The 12,324-nt window shown below is 43.4% G+C and overlaps 1 protein-coding gene across 2 annotated transcripts in view; it reads right to left on the bottom strand.

Annotated features, from left to right (window-relative positions):
* Positions 1–12,324, bottom strand: part of LOC311108683 (protein eva-1 homolog C-like) — a gene marked incomplete at its 5' end in the record, with an annotated part of 140,984 nt that overhangs the window by 74,203 nt on the left and 54,457 nt on the right. For both annotated transcript variants that reach the window (XM_084151393.1, XM_084151394.1), the window contains one exon: positions 8,244–8,387. In XM_084151393.1, the coding sequence (XP_084007519.1) occupies positions 8,244–8,387 (144 nt within the window). The remainder of the gene's footprint in view (positions 1–8,243; positions 8,388–12,324) is intronic.

Below are 12,324 nucleotides of genomic sequence, written 5' to 3'. Positions count from 1 at the left end.
CAAGTCTGAGGTCCTGAGCACTCTGGAGCAGGTTTTCATCAAGGATCTCTCTGTACTTTGCTCCGTTCATCTTCCCCTCGATCCTGACTAGTTTTCCAGTCCTTGCCGCTGAAAAACATCCCCACAGCATGATGCTGCCACCGCCATGCCTCACTGTAGGGATGGTGCCAGGTTTCCTCCAGACGTGACGCTTGGCATTCAGGCCAAAGAGTTCAATCTTGGTTTCATCAGACCAGAGAATCTTGTTTCTTATGATCTGAGAGTCTTTAGGTCCCTTCTGGCAAACTCCAAGTGGGCTGTCTGTGCCTTTTACTGAGGAGTGCCTTCCGTCTGGCCATTCTACCATAAAGGCCTGATTGTTGGAGTGCTGCAGAGATTGTTGTCCTTCTTCAAGTTTCTCCCATCTACACAGAGGAAGTCTGGAGCTCTGTCAGAATGACCATCTGATTATTGGTCACCTCCCTGACCAAGGCCCTTCTCCCCCAATTGCTCAGTTTGGCCAGTTTGGCCGGGCGGCCAGCTCTAGAATGAGTCTTGCTGGTTCCAAACGTCTTCCATTTAAGAATGATGGAGGCCACTGTGTTCTTGGGGACTTTCAATGCTGCAGAAAGTTTTTGGTACCCTTACCCAGATCTGTGCGCCTCTACACAATCCTGTCTCTGAGTTCTACGGACAATTCCTTCGACCTCATGGCTTGGTTTTTGCTTTGACATGCACTGTCAACTGTGGGACCTTTATTAGACAGGTGTGTGTTTGCATTTCCAAATCATGCCCAATCAATTTAATTTACCACAGGTGGACTCCAATCAGGTTGTAGAAACATCAAGGATGATCAATGGAAACAGGATGCACCTGAGCTCAATTTCAAGTCTCATAGTAAAGGGCCTGAATACTTATGTAAATAAGGTATTTATGTTTTTTTATTTTTAATACATTTGCAAAAGATTCTAAAAACCTGTTTTTGCTTTGTCATTATGGAGTATTGTGTGTAGATTGATGAGGAAAAAAATGTACTTTATCCATTTTAGAATAAGGCTGTAACATAACAAAATGTGGAAAAAGTCTGAATACTTTCCAAATGCACTGTAAATATTTTGTCTTGCCCATTCACCCTCAATGACACACATACACAATCCATGTCTCAATTGTCTCAAGGCTTAACAATCCTTCTTTAACCTGTCTCCTCCCCTTCATCTACACTGATTGAAGTGGATTTAATAAGTGACATCAATAAGGGATCTTAGCTTTCACCTGAATTCACCTTGTCAGTCTATGTCATTGAAAGAGCTCCTAATGTTCCTAATGTTTTGTACACTCAGTGTATACTTCCATTAACTTTTTTAACTGGTACCAGGCTACCTTCAGATGAGTTCTGTGACATGTTCCTAACATGTAAGTGTTCGTGAGAGTCTCACCTTTCCATAGAGGGGTCATAATAGTGTGTATCCCAAACTGTTCGGACGACCGATTTTCAGGATGTCTCATGGTCTGACAAACTCTGCCGTAGCTCACCCACCTTCCTGCCCATGCAAAAAACAGATATTTCTGGCTCAGTGTTTCCCAAACTCAGTCCTCGGGACCCCGAGGGATGCACGTTTTGGTTTTTGCATTAACACTACACAGCTGATTAAAATGATCAAAGTTTGATGATTAGTTTATTATTTTAATCAGCTGTGTAGTGCTAGAGCAAAAACCAAAACATGCACCCCTGAGGCAATGTTCCCTCTCTTTCTTTTCGGCACTGAGCAAATTTCTGGTCTGCTGAGCACAAACATACTTTCTGTGCAACTTCTGTTGTGCGTTTACTGTGAACACTGAGGCTGTACTCACTTTAAGTTACAGTTATAACAGTGGTCCCGTGTAGCTCAGTTAGTAGAGCATGACGCTTGCAACGCCAGGGTTGTGGGTTCGATTCCCACGGGGGGCCAGTATGAAAATGTATGCACTCACTAACTGCAAGACGCTCTGGATAAGAGCGTCTGCTAAATGACTAAAATGTAAATGGTCAAGTAGGCTATTGTGGCTATTTGATCATAATGTTGGCCCATCAGAGTGGCCTACCATAAAAAGCTATGGAGAAAATGCATCCCATAACATTTGAACATGGAAAATAGCTGTTCTATCGTTAAGCCTACAGTAGCAGCCAATGTGTGGTGTTCAATGTGGGCCTACATTCCATGAGACGTTTGAAAAAAAACATGTAGGGGTTGACATTAACCTGTTTATCCACTTGTCCTTCAGACAAGGAGGTGACTGAAAATGTTGTGTTGTTTGATGCAAGAAACCACTTTACAAAATAAAATGCATTATTATTCCCACACCATTATTACAGAGAATCATACAAATTATGCTACCTGTCTCAAAATACAACACTGCCCCAAAATACAACACGGCCCATTACAGAAAAAAAGCTATTTACTGGACTTGGTTTTCAAAGACGGCTAGAAATGCACACGTTTTGTGCTCTTGTAGGAAGCAAGTCCCCCATTGGTGACTAGAAATTAGCCATAACTGGGCTAATAACGCTACATGCAGCTCTTGCTTTGATCTCAAAACAAGTGCATCTACTCGCGACCACTCATGCTGTAAACACAGTCCAGTTCAAAGTGAATGGCACAGGTCCATATATGGCAATGGTCTTTTGCATATAGGGATACTGCAGCTCTGATTGGTTATGGTGCACCGGTCTGTAGAGTATGGGCCTGAGTCATGCCTGTGAATGCAATAGAATCCTACTCCAACGCGCTCTGCCTACAAGGAAATATCTTGCATAGTTAGTTTTGTTTCGGTATGTTTCATTGAAAGTGGCTTATACCGCGTTGATTCGGTCACAATTCACACAGTAGAGGGAAACGTTGAGGACTGGGTTTCGGGAACCCTGCTCTATCTTAAACAGACGGAATTTGATGGTGATTTTTCATTATGCTAATTGGATTTATGCGGGGGTTCGGATATTGACTCTAGGGGGTCAAACCACATCAGGAAACCACTTTTGAGGTCTTGGAAAAATCAGAGAAATTTAGATTTTGGGGTATACCTATCCTTTAATTTAAGTGAGCACCTAGAGAAAGAGGCTGTTATTAAGGAGTGTTTTTGTAGTGCAAGTGATGGTAGTTTACAAAGCAAATACCCACTGGATTGATTTAAATAATCATGATATCATTCTGCCAGGTAAGCACAGGCTACTTTGTAGTCAACATTTAATTGAATTAGCATCATCGCTAACTGTTGCACAAAGTGGTAGACACATTCAACACAAACACACACACACACAGGGTCGTCACCAGTTACCACAGCCACAAAGCCATATACCCCACCTATTTCTACAATCTCTCCTCTTAAAATGTTATTTTAAACTTAACCCTAACCACACTGCTAACCTTATGCCTAACCCTAACCTTAAATGAAGACCAAAAAGCAAAATGTTGTTTCCCCCCCAAAGAAATCGATTTAGCCAATTTTGACTTTGTGGCTGTGGTAACTGGTGGAACCCACAGACTGGGGCATTCTCATTGCCTCTTCAGAAAGTTGCAGGAAATCCGATTCACTGTTAATTAATACATTTTCAATACATTTAGTTGATTCCCTACTAAGGTCAAACCTTTTTTGAATATTGTTGAATTCTGTTTTAATGCCTGGATGGCGCTAATTATCATATTTGGACCAGAATGAGGCTCTCCACTACCTACTGTTCCTGCAGTGATGATTCACCATCTTCATCGAATGTTTTCATCATTTATCTGCAGATAATCACCAAAAGGTCTAGGTCTACCAGTAGCCTATGCAAATTAGGAAGCCAAATGAATTGCTCTCACCGATGAGCTTCGGTGGGCTACACTGACTGACGAGACAAGAGTCACTCACTTTAGTGTCACTACGTTTACATGCACACCGATATCCCGTTTTCAGTCGGGATACTCAAGTATTCTGTTTTTGAGTTGACGCATATAAACATCATATCCCATTTACAATAACCCGAAAAAGATTATGAGAAACCCGGATAAGATGCCTGGGATATGCTGAACTTAGATGGTATGCTGTGGCATGTAAACATCTTGTCCCGTTTACTGTTGTTTTTCGCGGTCTGCGCAGACTCAGTTTCGAATCAGTAAATTGAAATAAATTCATTAGGCCCTAATCTATGGATTTCACATGACTGGGAATACAGATATGCATCTGTTGGTCACAGATACATGTATATTTTTTTTAAGGTAGGGGCGTGGATCCGTCTGTTGATTGTGGCCTGTGAAATGTTGTCCCACTCGTCTTCAATGGCTGTGCAACGTTGCTGGATATGGCGGGTACTGGAACACGCTGTTGATCCGGAGCATCCCAAACGTGCTCAATGGGTGACATGTCTGGTGAGTGTGCAGGATCTTTTATTTCAGCTCATGAAACATGGGACCAACACTTTAAATGTTGCATTTATATTTTGTTTAGTGTAATTTCAGACATTTAGCAGGCCATATTATAATTTACGACATTTGGTAGGCCATTTGTTTGTCAACTATAGTTCCATACATGCAGCTTCTCTTCTGTCATAGCCTAACGTGTTGCCCCAGAAGACTAAATACAGTAGTGCTCAGCAGAATAATGTCTTACATCGACAGAATGAATGCATTAGTAATCTAGTTAACACCGGTAAAGTTGTCTGTTTCGTAATGGGACGGGGGGGGGAAACGCAATAACTCCAAAACAGTGGAATGATTGGTCCTGTGCAAAATGTCCAAATGACATCAGTTTGACCGGTTTTAAGGAAATGAAAAGCTGAGAGAAGAATGCAAACAAGTCTTCAGTTGGTCATCAATATGTGGTTGAAATACTGTCTGCTTGCACAACAGTGTCAAGGATAACACATTCGATGCTGAAAGAAAGTCATCAACATGTGTTGTATCATTTTACTGCAAGAAATGCATAATTCTGAAGGAGTTAATATTATATTACGCTACATATGAGAAGTTATAGGCCTACAGTCCATGTATATATTTCAGTTACTATTCCATTTAACCCATATGAACTTAAATGAGGAAAAATTGTGTTTATTAATGTTTACAGGGATACTCGTGAGCGGGTTATCAAAGGTGCATGTAAACAGCTTATCCTGAATAAGACCATAAGTGGGATATGACCTACTATCCGGTATACTGTGTGCAAATAAACATGGTTACTGTCTGGCAAGCCTCTGCTAAGTCCCCAACAACCGGATGTTCCGGTTTTCAGGGGAAAATGGAAAGAGAGCCTGTGATGCGACTTCCGCATTTGATGGTTAACAACGCGACACTCCATCTTAACTCCTCCTCCACATTTATTGGATTGGTTGAACAGTGCAGAGAACCTCCCCCGACAGTTATTTTGATTCTCGTCAAGACCAATATGTAGTGGATCTAGTTTCAGACATTTCTTTTACGCCTGCTACTTTAGGTTAGGCAAGCCCCGACATCCTTGGAAAGGAAACCTAGGAAATCCTATGGTTTACTTGTCCCGATGCGATACCATGGACATATAACCACATTGCATAATTTATGAATGGCAAAGGGATATAGGAGATCGACTTTATTCAGTCAGTTAGACACCTTTTATAAACTAGTCAACACTTGCTGTTCAGTTGTCAATCAAAGCACAGTAAATAGCCTATGCGCCATGACTCCCTGTGGCTGGCTCAGTGAAACACAAAAAAAAAAAAAAAATGAATGTGCCAGAAAACAATAATTAGGCTAAGTGGATTCCGGCTCATCCCACTTATATTACACGGGACCTGCAAATTGACGAGCTTCATGCTCTGTCCCCTCCGTGTAAAGAAATTTGACTGCAACCAAGCCCTGCGCGCACAAATTGTACCGGGAGGCGGGACAGACTTCTCTTTGTGACCGACAGGCGCCTATCCTATCAATAGATCGCTAGAAGGTGCTTGAAACTTTTAAATGAAAAGTAGCCTAGTTAATATGAAGTGGAATAAGTATCCGGCTGAAAATGAGTCTGTAACCTGCTCAGACGACGGCAGTCGCTAACGGACAACACTGCAAATGATTTCTCCATGCCAAAGTCTCCCCTCTCCCCCTGCACTACACCCCCGCCTCAACACACACACTCACTCCTTCTCTCCAGCCGTTACCCTACATTACACCTCCCCCATCCTTTCTTTTCCTTCCCCTTTTTCACGCCATTCCCTAAACACTCTACATCTCTGGAGCTGTTCAGGACTCTGGCACTCTGGATATCAACCTGCAGACGAGGAGGGTCAGACAGAGATTGAGAAGAATCTCAAATCTCACTTCTACTGTTGTTCTATTGATAGGCACTGGACAGCTCTTGTTCTGATAGGCACGGGACAGCTCTTGTTCTGATAGGCACGGGACAGCTCTTGTTCTGATAGGAACTGGACAGATCTTGTTCTGATAGGAACTGGACAGATCTTGTTCTGATAGGAACTGGACAGCTCTTGGAGAGCATTCAAACGGTGTTCGGGACAGACGTTGATCAGCATTAGGGGGTTGTGTTAGAGTTTGTGGGTTAGGTGGACACACACATGGGGTGGTTGGGGGTTGGTGTGTGTGTGTGTCGGTGCTGACATGTCTGGCCTGAGAGGCTCCAGACGCTGGCATTGATGGATCAATCCCTGGATCAGCAGGCATCTGGACAACGTGTGTGTGTGTGTGTCCATTAGTTTATGAATGTGTGTGTTAACTAATTATATTGTGCCAGCTCAGGATTAGCCTGGGGGTGTGGTGGCTGAGTAGACCGAGACGAAACCCGTCTCTCTTCCGTCGAGACAGAGAGCAGAAACTAAACTGTTCAAACATGAGCAGTCGAGCACCACTCCTACAAATACCAGACAGTCATCAGACATACATGATAAATAGAGAGACAGAGCAAGAGAGACAGCGATACAGAGGGAGACAGACGGACAGACAGCTAAAAGACCGGAAAAAAAACTTGGGACACATACGTAGCTGTATTAATGGGCAGCAATCCACATCAGCCCCAATCTACATAGATGAGCACACACACAGAGCATGAGGCCTGATACCAACAGGCTCAGAGAGATGTTCTATCTACAAGCCATCAGACTGCTGAACACTTGAGCTGGACTAACCACCTGCACCAGCTTTCCGCACCTTAGCACACATGCACTCACTCACGCACGCATGCACGCACACACATCACAACTGCTGCTACCAGACTCTTATTATGATTGCTAAATACTGCCCAATTTAAACACTTGTCCACCAATCCCCTCTTCCCCAAAACATGTCTAAATATTAGACTATAAATTGTGCCTTCCTGTATTATACTGATGCTAAAATATTTATTCTATTCTACTGAGACATTTACTTTATGTTCGTATTCTTATATTTCATTATTTCTTATTGTTGTTGCATTGTCTAGAAGGAACCTGCAAGTAAGCATTTCATTGGACGGTATATACCAGGGTTCCCCCAAGTTCTCTGAGCAAAGAAGACTAAAAACACCAGCCAATCAGCTCCAACTGATTAAGGAAATCTGTTCCACAGTGTTCCCACGCATAATAGAGAGATATACAGTACCAGTCAAAAGTTTGGACACACCTACTGATTCATGGGTTTTTCTTTATTTTTACTATTTTCTACATTGTAGAATAATAGTGAAGACATCAAAACTATGAAATAACACATATGGAATCATGTAGTAACCAAAACAGTGTTAAACAAATCAAAATATATTCCATGATTCTGCAAAGCTGACATCAAGGCAAAGGGTGGCTACTTTAAAGAATATAAAATATAAAATATAGTTTGATGTGTTTAACACTGTTTTGGTTACTACATGATTCCATGTGTTATTTCATAGTTTTGATGTCTTCACTATTATTCTACAATGTAGAAAATAGTAAAAATAAAGAAAAATCCTTGAATGAGTAGGTGTGTCCAAACTTTTGACTGGTGCTGTGTGTGATCTTATACAAATGTAAGCAAGGTGTGAAAGGACTGTTTTAATCTAATATTATATCTGTTTGGGCTTCTTGCGATCAATTTGCAGTCTACAAATGATTTGTAATTATGTTCTGGCCCACTGACCATATGCTCAAGAAAAACATCGGCCCTCGGCTTAATCTAGTTGATGATCCCTCGTGTTTATACTGTGTGTATCTCGTACGACTAATAAAACATGAAACTTGAGAGAACAGCTCTCCCTAGTGTCCACATAAGGAAGTGCTGACTAGGTGTAGTGTGAAAGAACTGCAGCCGGTACAACTGGAGACTCACCACAGGTGTAGATGACACTAAGGTATTTCCTGGTGCCAGAGTAGCAGGGGTCCCCGAACTCTCGCTTGGACGCCCGGACCAAACAGCTCTGTTTCCCCTGACAACGGGCCGTCAGCACCTGGAGAGCCAAGTCCGAATGGCAGTCTGAGAGAGAGAGAGAGAGAGAGAGTGAGCGGGGGGGGAGAAGGGGGGAGAGAGAGGGGGGAGAGGGAGAGAGAGAGGGGAGAGGGAGAGGGGGAGGAGTGAGAGTGGGGAGAGGGAGAGAGAGGGGGAGAAGGAGAGAGAGGGGTGAGGGAGAGAGAGAGGGGGGGAGGGAGAGAGAAAAAGAGGAACTCTATGATTCCATAGAGAATTTTATTTATTTTATTTATTTCACCTTTATTTAACCAGGTAAGCCAGTTGAGAACAAGTTCTCATTTACAACTGCGACCTGGCCAAGATAAAGCAAAGCAGTGCGATAAAAAACAACAACACAGAGTTACATATGGGGTAAACAAAACATAAAGTCAAAAATACCACAGAAAATATATATACAGTGTGTGCAAATGTAGCGAGTTATGGAGGCAAGGCAATAAATAAGCCATAGTGCAAAATAATTACAATTTAGTTTTAACACTGGAATGATAGATTCTAGAAATGTTGTGCAAATAGAGATACTGGGGTGCAAATGAGCAAAATAAATAACAATATGGGGATGAGGTAGTTGGGTGGGCTAATTTCAGATGGGCTGTGTACAGGTGCAGTGATCGGTAAGGTGCTCTGACAACTGATGCTTAAAGTTAGTGAGAGAGATAAGAGTCTCCAGCTTCAGAGATTTTTGCCAGAGAATACCAGTAAGCAAGAACAGAGGGGTCTCGTAGGACGCATTCACTAATATTGACATACACAGGGCACAGGACTGCACAATCTGCAAGCCATATGGTACCTTACAACTGTACATTCTCAACAGTCTTTATACCTGTGCATACATTCCAAATCATTTAGCTGGGCGGATTCTTATACTTTGTCACAGATTTATGGCTTATTAATTCCTATAGGCAAGTATCAACTGTCCATAATGTCTACTCACACCATCATATAGATATATTTATATTCCTGACTGACGTTGCTCATTCTGATATTTCTTAATTCCTTTCTTTTCATTTTGGGTATTTGTGTGTATTGTTTTGTATTGTTAGGTATTACTGCCCTGTTGGAGCTAGAAACATAAGCATTTAGCTGCACCTGCGATAACATCTGCAAAATATGTGTACGCGACCAATACAATTTGATTTGAATCAGCAGATAGTGTTATTTCTCTCTCTCTCTCTCTCTGATTATCGGTACTTCATAGGGACACATAGGTCTTCAAGAGACTCTGTCAACACTAACTGGGATCATTTTCAAGACTCAAAGTAGAGAGTAGGGAGATCCCCCAGAATATTTATTTATTTCACCTTTATTTAACCAGGTAAGCTAGGGGACATCTCAGACACACTCTACTCCACAAAGGGTCTGTCCCCCCGATACCCCTGTCCAGACCCATCCCAGGGACATCCTGGGGCCCCTTGTCCAGACCTATCCCAGGACCCCTGTCCAGACCCATCCCAGGGACATCCTGGGGCCCCTGTCCAGACCTATCCCAGGACCCCTGTCCAGACCCATCCCAGGACCCCTGTCCAGATCCATCCCAGGACCCCTGTCCAGACCCATCCCAGGGACATCCTGGGGCCCCTGTCCAGACCTATCCCAGGACCCCTGTCCAGATCCATCCCAGGGACATCCTGGGGCCCCTGTCCAGACCTATCCCAGGACCCCTGTCCAGACCCATCCCAGGACCCCTGTCCAGATCCATCCCAGGACCCCTGTCCTGACCCATCCCAGGACCCCTGTCCAGACCCATCCCCCCCCCCCCCCCCCCCCCCCCCAATTGTGAAAAGGGACACCCGATGTCATGTAGTGGGTGGATGGGAAAGGGGTGAGAAGGAGGAGGGGGACACACAACCACCTGTTAGAGTGATGGATGGGGGGGGGGGCTCATACATCACCACTAAGCGCCTGCCAGATCCCCCCTGTCGTCCCTGACCCTGTTGTGTGTCCACATCGGTTGAAATGGCCTTTAAAGTATAGAAACTGTGTGGGACTATGTATTATATATGTTACTGATGTGCTTTTAATGTTTGAACCACAGAATCAAGTTTGAACCACAGAATCAAGTTTGTACCACAGAATCCCAGAAGGACTGCTGTAGTAGTAAAGGAGTCCTGGGCCCATTACCACAAAGCATCTCAAAGTATGAGTGCTGATCTAGGATCAAGCCCCCCTGTCCATTAAACAGTATTCATTATGATCTAAAAGGTCAAACTGATCCTAGATCAGCACTCATACTCTGAGACTTTATGAATACGGGCCCAGGGCTGCGTTTCCAAGGTCTAATAATGTTTTGCATTACCAGATGGGTAGGGTTTGCAATTTCGGGACTATTCCATACATGGAAATTCCATTGGTTTCACTGTGCCAGGCTAGCCCAATCAAACACATTTATAAGTATTTGAAAGAAAACAAAATTGACTGTTTGAACCCAGGTCTGGTCGGGACACCAACAAAGACTCTGGAAATGTTGTTGTTAACCCCTGGTTCTGGAGGACGCCCCTAGGAGGACATGGACCATAAAAACCCTAAACAGACCAAGTAGAGAGAGACGGGAGTTCCCTTTGAAAACAGACCCTACTGGACTCTCTCACAGTGTGTGTGTGTGTGTTCATGTATGTGTATGTGTATCTGTGTGTGTGTGTACTCTCACACTCCAGCCCCAGAGAGATGAGAGAGGACAGGCCAGCACTCACACGTCAACAGACTCAGGATGAATGATGATGGGGGTCACAGGTCAAATAGCCCAACTCAGGAACTAAAGAGCAACACTGACACCAGTTGAATCCTTTCAAGATGCATTGTTCCTTCCTCATTTATTTGAGGTAATCACTGATCTGATGTGACAGGATTGGAGGAAGCTAGGGTAGTGGAGACCCCACTTTCACTTATCCAGTTGTGTTATTACTTGATCATTTAAATAATAATATGGGCATGTAGCAGACATTTCAATACAAAGCAACTTACAGAACAAGCAACATTAACTAACACATACCATATATAATCAGTCTGTGTGGTCCATGCAGGAATAAACCCACGACAGCCCCATGCTCTAACCCAGTGATCCATTAGAAACTCAAGTAAAGGAGTAAGTCAAGGTGGAAGAGTGAAAGTATTAAAACTGAGGAATCCTCTTATGAATCACCATAAACTTCATTCCAGGTGGGTAGTGAACTATGCTATTTAGAAACATCAGTCAGGAAACCCCAGCAGAATGCCATCCCAACGTCAGTGTCAATCCCGGAGAGGCTGCCAGCCGGATGTTCCTGGAACGCTCCCAGCCGGATCAGACACGCTGTAATTTCCCACTAGGATGTGTCGGCCTGGCAGGTTATGGGAACGTTGTGGGAACGTGGTAACCGAAACTGAGTAATGCTTTCACACCTCAATAGGTCGCAGCTTTCTCATTGGACCCCCACAGCCGCACACACAAACAAGCATGCACGCACACACCCTTTACTAACTCTCTCCCTGCACAAAACTAGTTACACGAATCGCCAGTGTGGCAAATCCTTACATACAGCATGCTTGCAGTTGAAAAGCACACCTCAAAACCACTCAGTGTGTTTGAAAGAAAACAGACTATTTGAACTCCGGGTCTGTTAGAAAGTAATTTCAAAGGGACCACAACACACTTTGATCCGTTCAGTTTGTTTGTACCACAACAACATGGCCTATTCTGTCAAGCTGCATAATCGTGTTCTGTATTCATAGATACACCATCCATAGACTGTGAGTGACATTCATCACAGTAACTAGCACATATATAGAATCCATACACTGTGAGTGACATTCATCTCACTAGCACATATATAGAATCCATACACTGTGAGTGACATTCATCTCAGTAGCACAGATATAGAATACATACACTGGGTGTGACATTCATCTCAGTAGCACAGATATAGAATCCATACACTGTGAGTGACATTCATCTCAGTAGCACAGATAT

Source organism: Coregonus lavaretus, assembly GCF_964263955.1.
Source record: "Coregonus lavaretus genome assembly, chromosome: 33".
In the NCBI taxonomy this organism is placed as follows: Eukaryota; Metazoa; Chordata; class Actinopteri; order Salmoniformes; family Salmonidae; genus Coregonus; species Coregonus lavaretus.
This window is presented reverse-complemented; position numbering and strand designations above follow the sequence as displayed.